General features: G+C 36.3%; 1 protein-coding gene across 1 annotated transcript in view; it reads left to right on the top strand.

The window, feature by feature from the left end:
- Window positions 1–15,639, top strand: part of snd1 (staphylococcal nuclease and tudor domain containing 1) — a 309,136-nt gene that overhangs the window by 236,483 nt on the left and 57,014 nt on the right. Inside the window, exon 18 of the mRNA XM_088922699.1 lies at window positions 293–434. Coding sequence (XP_088778825.1) covers window positions 293–434 — 142 coding nt within the window. The remainder of the gene's footprint in view (window positions 1–292; window positions 435–15,639) is intronic.

Below are 15,639 nucleotides of genomic sequence, written 5' to 3'. Positions count from 1 at the left end.
AATATGTTTTAATAAGTAGGATTTATGTAAAATAAGCCTTCTTGAATATGACCTAATAATACTGGTTTCACAGGTGGAAAGGCTGAAATGTATTAATATTAATATTCACTTTAAAAATTGTGCATATAAAAATTTTATTGTACTATAAAGAATTTACCAAATCATGCCACTTGTGCAAAAAAGCAAATGATACAGTATTTTCTTATACATACTGAATTGCTATATTTGAGGAGGGGGAAAAATGCTGCTTATGTTAGAACTAAAATTATTTTGTTGTTTGATTATTTGACAGATCTGGGCCAATTATGAAGAGCAACCTACAGAAGAGGTAGTCCAAATGACTGAGGAGAAGGAGCGAATTGCCAACTACAAGCCAGTTTATGTGACAGAAATCACAGATGAACTCCATATGTATGTCCAGGATGTAGGAACTGGTGAGTACCAAGTTTTATCTACAGAACATTTCTATCTTTACAGATTGCTGTACATTACCGGACATCTTGCTTCAGATTTTGGTTTTGATGGACATACCTGAGAATTGCAGATGGAGTACAGCGAATTATCTGAAGTACTTTTGAGAGATATTGATGAGCATAGCTACCCGTACTCTTTGTAAGACAAATATCAACAGAACATTGACTATTTTTCTTCAGTGCTGAATTGTTCGTTCTTACATCTGATTAAAATTCTACATGTCTAAATGGCATGTAAACGAAAGGGTATTATTTTATTGCTTATTTGTGTTGTGATGCTTGTGTTTATGTTGTGTTGATTAAGCTTAGGTTTGGATAGTCCATCTTCTCTAAACCCTAACAGTCCTGTTAATATAGTGAAGTTCTGCCAGTGATACCCTCATATTAATTTTAAGTCTTACCTGCACTAACATGAATTTTTCATTTTATGTCAAACAAGACTGTTTGAATTTGAAGCTTTACGAAATAGACGATTTTATGACAATTTTACAAAATAGACCACTTTATAATATACAATAGTGATGGAGTAATTATACTGCTTCTAACTATTGCATTTGGCACAAATAAGATGATGTATGAAGTAGTTCCCCAGTGTTCAATGCGGTTCAATGCATTCAGAGTGGCGAGTTTCCTTGAATCCATGGGTGCTTTGAAATGCATCACAGCTTTTCCATCAGTTTCCGGCACAGTATATATATTTTGTTAGAAGTTCTGTTGTTGCTTTAGCTGTTTTGATAGTTGTTCAACTGTGTGTAATCAGTCATGCATCGTGTTACCTTGTTGATTTTTAGGGTTCATTCATTTATGATAAGGTTTCCAAATAATGCAGAAACCAGGTATGCCTGAACCATGTTATAAATGCCACGTTGCTTGGGAATGGACTCAACAGACCTTAAATATGTTGTCATTTATTTTGTTTTCTTGAGAAATGTAAAAACCAGGCTTGTGTACATTGTCTTTCTGGTATGAAAATGTTGTACGTGGTGTGCTGGATTATGCTAGGGTTCTAAACGTGTTGCTGCTAATACGTGATATTGCTCTACATGTGGTGAACATTTGTTACTGTCTTTGCGTAACTTTTATGATTGTGTATGACCTTTAGTGTTTTAAAATGTGCATCATTTGATAAATCATCCCTGGTTGAAAAGTACTTGTGGCAATGTTTATGCCTTGGAAACAAGCAGTTATAGATTCCCTCGTTACAGCATTGTTAATTGAATAGTCAATGGCTTGTATCACAGATTATATTGTTTATACTGTATATCCATAGCTTCTGATGTAATCCAGGCCATTGTTTCTGCACTTAAGAAAGAATGTGTTGTATTGCTATTTTCTATTTTAATACTAAAATTAATTTGACCTAATAAACTGATAAACGCAGCCAAAAGTAATCTGAAGCCATTATTCTGTTTCAATGAACGTAGTGTTCGAAACACTAAAGCCATTACTTGGCTGTCTGCATTACTGTCTTTAGGCCTTGCATTAATCATGTGACTGTGGATGTCGAAGGGTCCTCTGAAATTGTGTGCATTTGTTGACTAATTAGCTGACCTTCCCATTGCTGTAGAGTGACATACGGTAGAGGTGGTATAGCTGCCAACCAGTCATGCTGATAAAGTGCTCTGACTAGCCAGCCATGTAATTGGTGGTAACAGATTCATTGCTATTCAAAAACAACTTTAACACACGTGTCTTTATGATTTTGCATCTCCAGTCAGTAAGAGGAGTGTGCAGGGCCTGTTTGGATTAATCATCTCTACATTGTTTTTCTGTGATTGTTGTTAGTTTGAAAAATATTAATGGCTTTTGTGTGGGGGAAAAACATGTACTGTATAAATGAATGGCTCTTGGCTGCTTATTTGATAGTGACCTACATTGATACAGTTTCTGTGATTCCTCTGAAAAATGAAGCATGGCTGTTTGTGTGCTTTAAACACTTTTTTGTGTTCCCTGGCATCCACTATAGTCTAAGACAGATACACGTTGTCGATGATTGTTTGCAGACAATCAGGAAGTACTGCATTATTGCATTAAAAATGTAAATGCACAAAACAGTATTGATCTTTTACAGAGATCAACTATTTACTGTAGATGTTTAATTTTAATTTACGAAAAAAGTTCGTATTGGTAAGTGTTTATCTGTTATGTATGAGTTGTTGGAAGCAGTCTATTTTTCTACCCCTTCTTCAGATCTGGCAAGCATATTTTTAAAAGCACAGTGGAAAGTATGAGCTCCAGTGTGTCTTTAAACCTTCCTCATAAACTTGATATAACCCTTCTCATGGCTGCATTTATCTCAGACATTTCTGTCATTGATTTTGCTCTGAAATATGATGCTGACCTTCTGTCTTATTTTTTCATCGTAGAGTCTGTTTGGTTGTTGCGGGAATATACCTGTTCTATATTTCTACAGCTCACCTATTAGCCCTGCTGTCGGCAAACAGCTGTTTTCCTCTCTTTTGCTGCAATTTGGAGGTTATAGAGCAGTCAGGCACTGCCACATCTCTGTTGATGTGCAAACCTGAGTTTCCACCGCTGCAAGGCCTGGGGTCTGCCACCCCAGTGCAGCATAACCACCCTTTGGTTGTTTTGTCTTTCCTGCCATAGACTTCCAGCTAGAGACCTCTGGCTATGTATCCTTTTGTACATAGCCACTTCAAGAGGACTTACCGCATTATATATAAATATAGATATTACATGGCAGCAGCTCAGTTCTGGTGCAGTGCTTAATATTATCCTTTTCCTCTGAACCATGGGAACATAAGAGGCTGTGTCTGGTAACTGTGTTCTTACTGCCCCAGTTACTTTCATTCCATTTGCAAATGCATCCTTAGGCCTTTGGGAAGTGCTGGAGCAGCTCAGCAAATGTGTGCAAGATTGGCGTTCAGATTCACTGTCTTTGGATTAAAAGTGACTGTCTTTCAGTTAAAACCCAATTGAAGTAAAAGTTGTTGTTTAAGATTTGTAGGTATGTTCCAGTAGGTTTTGTTCCTTTGCTGCCTATGCATACTGACACACCTAAAGGTTTATTCCATGCTGAAAAGAGAAGAAAAGAAACAGAATGTTTCCGCAGCCATAATGTTGTAAGAATATACGTTCATTGATACTTAAAAGTACTGTACATTTGTGAGACAGTTGCTGGCACTGAAGCTGCTCAGAGATAGTAGTTTTGACAATGTAAAAATGCATAATGTGGTATAACTCAGAGGTCTCCATCCCTGATCCTGGATTTTTATATGACAAAAATTTTATATTTAAAGTGACCTGTAAGAAAAATTGGAATGGAGACCCCTGTTATCCTCTTCAGGTACATGACACTAGATATTCTGTGTAGAGCTGTCACCGTACAGGGTTGTGTGCTTGTTTGACTGATTTACGTCTTATTCTTTAATATGAGAGTGGTGAAAATCACATTTCCACTAAATATAGCATTTGATACATACTGTAGTTGTATTGGGGCGGAGCAGTGACTCTGTGGCTAAGTATCTGCACCTGTGGCTGGAGGGTTGCCGGTTCAAATCCCGCGGCCGGCAGAGGAATCCTACTCCGTTGGGCCCCTGAGCAAGGCCCTTAACTCCAGCTTCTCCAGGGACGCCGTATAAGTGGCTGACCCTGCAGTCTGACCCCAAGCTTCTCTCTCCCCATTTGTGTGCCTGTGTGTCTCATGAAGAGCAAGCTGGGGTATGCGAAAAGACAAATTCCTAATGCAAGAAATTGTATATGGCCAATAAAGTCATCTTGTGGCTCCAAAGCTGAGCGTCTCCTCTAAGCCAGCTGAAGTTATGGAACTGTAGTTCATAATCTACTACTTTTTACAGGATACAAGTGATGTATTTACCTGTCTTGAGTCTCTTCTCTTGTAGTTTGATGATAACACTTTTAGTTAAAGGGGAACTGCAAAAAAATAGAAAAAAATATACATTTAGAATTAAACGCAAAACCATGAACTTTGTTAAAGTACTGTAAGTCGCCATGTTAAATGCAACTCGCATTTGAGTTCCCACACCTTGCCATGTGATGTGGCCCTTCCTGCTCATTAGTCTCCGTAATGAATAACATAATGGGATGTACAAGGGTAGAAATAGAGGTTGTGCAGCAGACATTTCAGCATAGATATGTTCAACGTGATCAGAGTTAAGAAGTAATTAGTATTCGTTGGTAAAATTGTCTCAAAATCAAAAGCAGTATTTCTTTTGGATTAAAAGAGACATATTCACAAGCCTGGTTGTTTACAGTGTCATAGGGTCACACACATCACGGGCGTTTTGTTGTCCCATTCTGAATTGCAGAACATGGCGCAGCGCAGACCTGGAAATTCCATCAATTTTGTGATGTAAACTGGGGCTTTTAAACATTACTGCATTGCGCTTTACTGGTATTGTAGTTTGAAATGCACTCATCAATGCTGATTCTTTCTAACCCTGAAATATGAAAATAGTGCTGCAGTTCCCCTTTAACGTTGAAATTGATTGCACACTCAATTTCCCTAGTTATAACACAGTGGCTGTAACTCCACTCTACTGGTGTTACAGCAGCAGATAACCATACAGCCAGTTAAAAAAAACAACAACAAATAGTCAAATAATGCAAGTCCAATAAATTAATTTAATGTTAAGTCATAGAAAAAGAAAAATGAATTGTAATATGTAGGATTTTTTATGGAATAAACCATTCACACAAGGCCACCCTCAACCATCTTACTCAAGATACAGAAAATGAAAATAATAAAATTATTTTCACTTCATAGCAACAGCACAACAAACTCTAGAATGTAAAATGGTATCATGGCATTAAATCTTACAGTTATTCACAAATAAAGAAGCGGCTTGGAGAAAAGGTAGTAAAGGGCTAAGGATCTGCGCCTGTGACTGGAAGGTTGCCGGTTCAAATCCCGCGGCCGGCAGAGGAATCCTACTCCGTTGGGCCCCTGAGCAAGGCCCTTAACCCTAACTGCTCCAGGGGCGCCGTACAATGGCAGACCCTGCGCTCTGACCCCAGGCTTCTCTCCCTGTCTGTATGTCTGTGTCTCCATGGAGAAAAGCTGGGGTATGCGAAAAGACGAATTCCTAATGCAAGAAATTGTATAGGGCTAATAAAGAAACATTAAAAAACAAACATTACATTAAAGGGTTTGTGACTCATGCACATACACAGTCATGGCAAGGAGAGAGTCGCTCACACTAGTTTATTGCTGAGCCTACCCATTACTGTTTTTACCTCAGGGGGAAAGTATAAAAACATTGAACATTACCATAAGTAAATCAGTCAAATACGTAAGAAAACCACTCAGGAAAATGTGCTCCAAACACAAAAGGTTACTTCAAGTCGCAATCAAAAATGGAGGGAAAATAATTAAAAGTTGTGGGAAAAGAATAAGAACCGTATAGGAGTCCTGACCGAGTATTTACAGTGATTCTAGAAATTTCTGTCATCAAATCCAGTACATATGGCCCATGTCCCCAGAAGCTGAGGATTTAGTTTACTGTCGCCAGAGATCATAGATTTCAAACAGAACATTGGATCTGCTTGATCATGGTTATTAAGTCCTCTTTCTCTGCCCTTTTATCACAGGTTTCCCGTTATCCATTTTCCAGTACCTCACAGCACCTCATTCAGTTTGAATTTCCTGGCCACTGAGTCTTAGGTGGTTTTTTTCCCCTGTTTTATCCAAATCTACTTCTACTTGCTATCTACTTGCTCCTTGTGTCAGTCCTGACTATGTGTAAGGATACAGGAAGTCTCAACACAGTTTAGTTGTGAGAGATGTGTTTTGCAAAAGGTCTTCCTAAGAGTTGAGCAGAGAGACACAGTCATTCTCTCAGAGATCAACTCTCAAAGCACAGGCCATATCTACGTGTTTTAATAACTCAGATGCAGCGTGAGCAGCCTCCACTGTTACCATGAATGTCACGTTAAGGAAAAGACACATTCGGAATAAATTTTGTGGCACTTTTAAATAACACAAAGCAAGCATTCCTTATCTTAAATGCCAATGTCATTGCCAGTCTCCACAACAGGTGTGTGGCCTGTCCACAAAAGGGCTCAACCTAACCGAATTCTACGCATCTCGTGCACATATTCTTGATTTACAGTTCCATGCAGGTGCAGTGGCTCAGTAAACTAAACATTTTACAGAAGTGACCTCACCCTCTTGAAACCTAGACAGTGTAGAGTTCTCTGACTTCAGAAGTCTTGGTCCTTTGGTACAGCGGAGTTCACCACTTCAAGCAATAGCTATCGTATCCCAGCAAGGGCAGAGCAGAGCTGCACTCATCACGTGGTCAATGCAATGAGCATGTTACACAGACAGGGCTGGGCTTTCAACCATCAGAGCTTTGCAGAGCTCAGGCTAAGGTAAAGGGATCTGAAACAGTAAGGTTATATGTTAACTTAGATATTGTTAAATCTGTATTTTCCCCCATTCATTACTCTTGATATCACTGATCTTATTAGGAGAGCACTTTCAAACAGCTTCTAAAAATCACTATGATTTGCAGTAACTACATAAATGTGACATCTATAAAGGGTCAAAACAGATTTTGCTTGCAGCTACCTGCTGCTTCTAAAATAAATTGATATTCTCAGCTATTATGCATGGTAAAAATGTTTTATCTGTTAACATTTCTGAAAGAGCAGTACAAAGCATTGCAAGAAGATAAAATATATACATATACATTTCTGAAAAATTGTTGTAGACTCTATTAAAATAAACCCCAAGTCGTTTGGTGATTTTTCTGAACTGATAGTAATATTGAATGTAATATTTAAGCAACCCCTGTGAACCTTGCATGAACAAGTCTTTGGTAATTTTATATTCTCCTCATTGCCCTCATAATATAAAGAGTAAGTTTCTGATTATTTCTATCCCTAGCTAGAACAGGAATACATTATTTTTTTCTAATTATGTTTGCAGTAATGAAAGAGATGTTGTTAGTTTAATATTGTTGTTGTTTCTCTGCCATTATCGCCAAAGCTTGCTTTAGACGAGTCCTGTCTGAGTTATCATTAGGCATTTAACTTCATGGTCCATAAACTATGACTTTCTGTAAAGACCACAGGAACAATTAAGTGTCTTTGTCCCAATTCTTCTATTATGAATTCAAGATTGGAATCTATTTATCACCATTGAACCAAAAATTATTAGGATGAGTTTTTAGAGTCCCTAATCCTACAAAATCTGGTCATTTGTGTTTAAAAGTTTTTGTAAAAAATATTGGAATTATGTGTTTAAAGTATGGATTATAGCATAGATCAGTACTTATTTAGTAATATGTGTACTCTCTCAATGTCTTTTTTTTTAATCACAGGCTTGAATTGTGACACAAAAGTAGTGAATTGTAATACTGCATCCAAGTTGAGGTATATGATTATACCATACGTTTTAAATCCATTCTCATATGTAATTCTGAGTTTTCAGATAATATAGATGGTGATGGTATAAAAAGAGCTTATTCGTTACTTTTTAAAAGTCATTAGAGTACTGATTATTTCAGAGAATATAATTTACACTGCCGGCTTTATGAAATTGTTCAATGACATACAAAAATTGTAAGACAGACTGTGAAGAGAGAGAAAAAGGGCAAGTTTGCTGCATTTTTTATTTGCTTAAGGTCGATAAAGTTCAATAACCTGGCCACCCGTGTAATGAGGTCTTTTACCCAAATTAATAATCCATTATGTGATCCATGAACTGCTCTTAGCAACATGAATATCACAAAACGCTTGTCTTTTATAGGTAAAAAAAATATACTCCATTTTTTTTATAAATGAAATAAATTGCATCAGAATATTCTAGCTGGAGGGCCAGGTAGCTCAGTCAGTTTCATGGTGATGTTAAAAATACTAATGCTGAGGGTTCAGTTCCATATGTGCTCCCAAGACAATAGGTTGGCATCACATTACCCAGCCACCACATCTATGACATCAGTGATATGATTACCTTATGCAGGAATGACTCCAGAGAGAAACAGCAGTAACATTTATGACCTACTATGTATGTGTTATCTGTGTTAGTATGCATTATTTCACAGCTTAATCATTATTATAAATACTGTGCTCATTTCAGAATTGTGGTGCTGGAGTTTCTTGTTAAAATAGGGAAAAGTCATAGTAAGTGCATGGGAAACAACTCAAGGAGAGAATCTACCTTTCTCCAGCAGGCTTGAAATTCTTTCTTATCTTGAAATGTTTGTAAGTGTAATTCCATCTACAAGAAGCAACAGAGAAACCTGTCAGTGAAGGAAGTTTCATCTGGAATGTGGATGAGTTTGTACTGTGGTGTTTTAGTTTCTGATTTTTGTTCTGAACTTTTTTTTTTATTTTATGAACATCACTACTCTAGTTTTTGTCATCTAACAAGAAAAAAAACATTTTCTTATTTTTATGCCTGTGCCTTTTCTGATTATTTTGATTTCCTTGTATTTAACTTGTCTACATTTGCATATGCTGTATTATTTCATGTATCCTTTGGAATTTCAAAGTAGAATTTTAATATTCAGGTTATATGAGAAATCAGAATTAATTTTCCATGGCCTGAAAGTATCTTCCCAGTTGTACTCAAGGAAACAAGAAATGTTATTCATAAGCCATTAACATAACATCTCCAACAGTCATTCAAGACAAGGGTAATGGTATGTTAATGTATGCTTTTGCATTGAAAGTTGGTTAATAGAAAACAGTTCAAATAAGGTGTGAATGTTCATATTAGGGTAATTAGTGGAGTACCACAGGGATCTGTACTAGGGCTACTACTCTATTTAATTTCAATGATCTTGACTCTGGTGTATTTTGAGAAGTTTGCACCTATCAGATAACATTTAATATATACAAGAGCAGGGTATTGCATGCAAGTAGTTAAAAACTAATCTACAAGTAAGAAATGGAAACAAGAGCTAGAAGACTACATTTATAGACAAAAGTGCTATTTACACATTGTATATCTTCCAGATAATGAAAGGAAGCAATAAAAAGGCAACAAAATGTTATACTCAAAAGGGTAGAACCCAGTCTAGGGATGCTATGTTAAAACATACTAGAATAGTGTGTACAATTTTGGTCACCACACCCCAGAAAAAATATTGTTGCCCTGGAATCAATTCAGAGAACCAGAGGACACGTGCAAACTAATTGGAAGTGCTGAACAAAAAGCACTCCATTACCAAAGTATTTGTGGGAGTGTGGAACCTACGCATCCATGTTGAAGAAGCCAATACCCTAGTCTCCTTTAAGAGAAATTATGTTCTTTGGTTTAAGAAAAAGCAGGAAGAGATCTTTGGATCAATAAGTTAGCAACTACAGTACCTAGCAAGCCAGGTTATGTTCTAAGCCTAATGAAGAGAGGTCAGTTTTGTCCAAAGTTTTACCATACTCTGTTGTTTGGCACTACCGATCCATGAAAGATCACAGATGCGCTATTAATATTTTTTATTGTAGTCATCTGCACGCAGTCAGAACGAAATAAAGTGTTTAATACTTCACACATTCCATAGTGTAGGACTTGCCGACACATAACATACTGTATTGAATTTACAATGGCTTGAGGTATTTCAGAAAGAGAAATAGTAGCTTGAATTTTACGGTTTGGTGTATTATTGAGCAGCACGGTGGCATGATGATTAGTACTACTGCCCCACAGCTGCAGAGTTCTGGATTCGATTTCAGCTTCAGGGGTTACGTGTTCTTCCCATGCTTGCATGGCTTTTTGCTGGGCACTCCATTTTCCTTCCACCATCCAAAGCTGTACAGGGGAGGCTTGACTGGCAGGACTAAATTGTATTTTTTCAATCAGGGGTTTCAAGGGAATATTATCCCTGGAGGGGTGGGGTTGCTTCCAGTACAGAGAATACTGTCTGTGTTGACTGAGGAAATACTTAACCAAATGGGTAGACCGAGACAAATGGCCTCTTCTCTAGTGTGGTATTTCTGATGTACTGTAGATCAGAACAATAAATCTGAATAAAATTGGCCTTATCCTATTTTCAGCTATTTTTTTTAAGTCCTGTATGTTGAAAACATACTTGCTTTAGAAGCATGTACAGAAGAAACTTACATAAATATATTTTGTCTGTTTTTTTTGCATTTGATTCCATATACAATTGGCATGAAAAAATAAATCCTGGCTGCTTCTTAGGTCAGATTGTTTAACATTAAAGTTTACTGTTGAACACTGAAACTAAGAAATTAGGCACACATTACCAAATGTTGATGATACCAATAAACTGCATGCAAACAATTTGTGCTTAATAAAACAATACATTTCTGATAATGGAATGAATAAACTCCAGGCGCTCAGTCTTCAGATTTAATTAATTAATTTGGAATTCAACAAAGCATACTGCTGATTTCATTTTCCTCTAGCAATGTAAGCAGTGTTAAAGTTAGGCTGAATGCTAATGTGTATTTCTGTTTTTTTTATTTTGATTCAAACAAGTTTCATACTTGCTTAAATATGAATGTGATGCCCACCTTCTGGGATCAGTTTCCCAGAGTCTCCCCCAATCCACTCTCTGGATCAATGTGTAATTGCATAGTCCCCAATAGCCTCATTGTTTGTATTTGGCCTGCGCAATGGAATTTGGAGTGTAATAAATGTAAATATGGTTAATCTTTTTAATTCCTTTGTGTTTTTTTCTTTTTAGGGATAAAACAGCCTCTTGTTTTAGATTTTTTATTCATTTAGAGTTTTTTAATAATGTACTTTTTTTACAAACTGCAAAGTTTCAGAATTGCTTTGTGAATGTAAAATCAAGTAATACAAATTAAGGGAGATACATGTTATGTATGTGATGTAGCACAACATTTTGATCTCTGTTTTTCAACTGAGCACTACTGTAAATCATTGTTTATATAGTGTGCATACAAATTTTAACTGGATTTGTGTGCTTTAGAGAAATTACACTTTTTGACAAAATGTGAAAATTGAATTGCTACAACTAAAATAATTGTCACAAAGGGATTACCATATTTTAACAGTAAAAGAGAAATAATGTTCTTTTGCATAACTGGAAATCCTAAAATGGCTAGGCAAACCTTTATGTATTCAAAAAATCTACCTGTGTTGCTTAGGGAATCATCAATTTGTGATCTTGCATAGGCATATGAACTCCTTTCCTGAGGTTTAAATGTTTTTAATCCCTTGATTTTTTTGGGAGAAGTAACTTCAATTGAAGTCACATCAAAAGTCTAATAGAGGTGTTTCCAAATTAATATCATTCAGTTTGAGAATTGAAAACAAGGTTAACTTTAGTGTGTGTGTAGCAGCATAATTTCTGACTTCAACTAAAAAGTTATGTCTAAGCATCTATGAGCTATGCAATTGGAATCTAGCCTACTTTTCACAAAGATGACATGTTCAATTTATTTTAAGCAAAATATTTTGCTTTATTCTGTACCTGTGAATTGGCATAGTAGTCATTTTGGTTTTTTTAAAAGGTTTTTAATTTACTATATTTTGTTCAGAGCAGAAGATAGGTTCTAATCATAAGAGTGCTACGTGCGCCTTTTAAGTCAGAAAATAAGAATATTTTTCGTCTGAATAAAAACTTAGGCTGATTATCCTGAAAGTGATTTATATAATTATAAAAACATCTAAGACTATCAATATATAGATTATTCAGTTAGATATTACAGGTAATTATTTCTAGCTTGTGTAGACAGATGTCAGCTAAAAGAATGACCTTCTGTATGCGATCAAGCGTACGAACATCTTAGGCAGAGCCTTAAGTAGAACATGGTGGAGTTTTTGAGACTGTTGCACAGGTTTTGGGCAACTCTTTTGCTGCCAGTTATGTGCAGACAAGCTACAAAACAATGCTTTTAAGAAATTTCAGCAAGGTAAGCCTGTCATAAATATGAATTATGAACTCAGTAGGTATGGTTATTAATGGGATAGTTATGTTTCCAAGTTTAGGAGTTTCACTAACACTTCTCATTAATTTTTTTATGTTTTCACAGGGCCGTACAAGAAAGAGAAACAGACATTTAGTGAGTGGCTAGTGCAAAGTGTGATTCTAGGAGTAGAAAGGTTCAGCATTGAGCTCTGACTGGAATACTAACATATTTCCAGTGCAGTAAACAGATATATTTTTTAAAAATCTTAAAATACTGTTTGTCGGGAAAGTAACAGTCTCATTTACTGTCAGGAAAGAAATAGGTCAGCTGTCCTGGAATATCTAATTCTGCATTATACCTGCGATTAATCTGGTAATTTATTGCAGGTATCTGAGCCCTGTCTTTTCAGTGTAATCTGAAGTAACACAAGTTTATTATAACTTTTTTTATTCCTAGTATTTAGTTTTTAGTTCACTACATAAAATCCCTTCATTATAAAGTCACTTTTGTCTGTCTGTTCCACAATATCAAAAGGGCCCAAGAGGAATAATCCTTCATATGTACTGTAGTTGGAATGGCATGACTATCCTGCTTCTGATAGTGGGCTGACATATTGCTGATGTTATATGCATTATGTCATGTGACCATACTATATGACATCATTACTCTGTTTTAATATTTAAGAATGCCTTCACTTACAGTACTTCCTTCAAACTGAATCAATCTAAGCATAAATCATTGTAGTTTGTTTGCAGCATTAGATAAACTGAATGCTTTCTAGTTCTCTTAAGTGATATATAATACTTATTAGGACCCTGTTAAATAGCATGTACTACTAATTGTGGCACCAGAGAACTCAAAAGAGTAGATAGGATTTTTTTTTCTTGAGTCAGTCAATTTTAATTACTAATATGATAATTTCTGGGTTGGAGTCAAGTTACTCTGTGGTTGGTCTGGTTTGAACATGAAGTCTCAGGCACAGAACTCTTTTAATAGTCTCCTGGAGCAGAAAAAAATTGGAGATCTTAAAGAAGGCCTATATTAATATGTAATAATCCAGGCAAGACTAAATCCTGAACTGAATACATTTTAACAGGAGTATTTGTTGTATGTTCCTTTTCATGTTTGTTTCAATTTCTTCTTAAAGAGTAAACTGTTTTTTTAATATAATCTGTACTTTATTCCAGACTCAGTGTATTTTCCAACAATCATTTTCATGGATTTTGAATAATCAGTTGTTTTTATTACATCTTTTATTAATATCTTACTTAATTTATTAGGAATTATTATATATAAAACATGATATGTTTAAGACCGTTGTCCTTCAATTAGCCTTATACATCCTTCAGAAGTATAAAAATGTTTCAGGGTTATTGGCAGGGTAACAGAATAGGTCAGTAAAAAATGTCAGTCATTTATTTTTAATCTTCTTGAATTATTTCAGTTTTTTTTTTAATATGACCAATTTAACAACTTCTCCCAGCTCTTCAGGTGATGGTGCTTTAAAACCCTAGTGATGGTCTAGAAAACCTGTAGACACCAGCCCTCCAGAACCAGGATAACATACCCTGGGTGTAGCCTGATCTCCAAAATCTAAGCAAGATTGGACTTGGTCAATACTGGGTTGGGAGACCTCTATAGAAAACCTAATTGCTCGTTCAAGTGAGATGTTAAACTGGGGTCCTGTTTACTAAACCAGTAAAGATCCCATGACTCTGATTGTATGTGCAGGGATGAGAATCCTGTTGTCATTCCACTCTGGGTTTGTATAGTCTGGCCAGCATAAAGTTCTCTTTTAATTCAGTTGGTGAAACAATAACTGCAGAGGGTGGTAAAGTCAGCGCAGCTTATTACCAGCTGTGAGCTACCAAACATCCAGGATATCTACTCAGCTAGATGTCTGAAGAAGGCCAGGTCCATTCTCAAGGACCCCAGTCATCCCAGTCACAAACTGTTTTCCCTCCTACCGTCCGGTAAACAGTACCAAAGCATTCGGTCCAAGTCCAACAGACTACGGAACAGCTTCTACCTCCAGGCAATAAGACTGCTAAATAGCCAACCTGCAGCTCCTTTAGCAAATCACCTGTAATGGCTACATGGACACACAGTTTTCACTGTACTGCAGTGTATTGCATACACCATGGACACATAGCAGCTCTGCTCATATTGAGCTTTATTCAATTTCTATTACATCTATTATTATGTAACCTTATTTTCGTAACCTCAATTTTATGATTTTTGTGAGCTCGCAGAAAAGACATTTCATTGCCAGCAACTACTGCTTCATGCTGTATTGTTGTGCCTTTGATAAATAAACTTTGATTTGATTTAACTTCTCTATCTGATCTGTGATATATTGGGACTGCTGGCACATTGACTGCTGTATATCTCCCAGGGCGTGGTGGGCTTGTGAAAGTAGGTTCCCTCTTTTATGTAAATTACTTTAGGATGCTGTTGTTGTTGTTGTTGGAAACTGTTGTTTTAAATTAATACAATTACTTATAGATTTTTAACAATAGTTTTGAGAAATGTCCTTTTTTACCTTTATTACAAGTACTGCATATTTTTGCATTGACAAAATAAATAATTTACTTTCTCTCACTGATTTAAGAGTTTGCTGGCATTCAACGGTCAGGTAACATGCCACTAAATCTGGTGGCTTGCAAGAACAATAAATGACTGTGTCAACCATATACATCTGGACTTAGGTAGCTGTGCATACAGATGGCAGGTCATTTGTGTGCCTAATAAAGTAGACCTTAGTATCAAATCCAGAGAGATCCTTTATCCATCTGGCAAACATTCTGAAAGAGGTTGTTCAGTGTCCTTTTTACTTTACTCTAGGACTGCCTGGCCCAATTAAAGAAATTCTGATAGCTTTAGTTTTAATGATCATGGATTAACCCTCAGGAGGAACCTGTCACATAAGACAACGTGGATGCTTTTTCTTTCTCTAGCATTCTACACAGATCGCGGATAGAGCATCAGTCCTCTCTTACAGCTCCAGCAGTCTAAGCATCAATATATCATATTGCATGCAACAAGTTTAGGTAGTCCCCCATGCACTGCACAACACATCTAGAGAAAAAGCTCTTCACACCAGCTACTGGATGTTTTTGAAGTGTGCCTTTACTTTGAAGCTAAGGGAAAATGCTAGTAACAGATACTGTATTGTGATTGGTTTTCTGTTTTATTTTCATTTCAAAATCAATTTAGCCTAGCTAGACTAATTAAAAGTATTATCTGATTTCCAATATAGTCTTACTTTTAGTTGCTTCTAATTTTACAGTTGGGAATAAGGCCTAAAGAGCTAAAGTAAATTGCCTAAGGTTATGTT

The sequence above is a fragment of the Atractosteus spatula genome, chromosome 8 (assembly GCF_055471065.1).
Source record: "Atractosteus spatula isolate fAtrSpa1 chromosome 8, fAtrSpa1.hap1, whole genome shotgun sequence".
NCBI classification, from domain to species: Eukaryota; Metazoa; Chordata; class Actinopteri; order Semionotiformes; family Lepisosteidae; genus Atractosteus; species Atractosteus spatula.
Note: the sequence above shows the minus strand (reverse complement) of the source record. Positions and strands in the feature narration are given on the sequence as shown.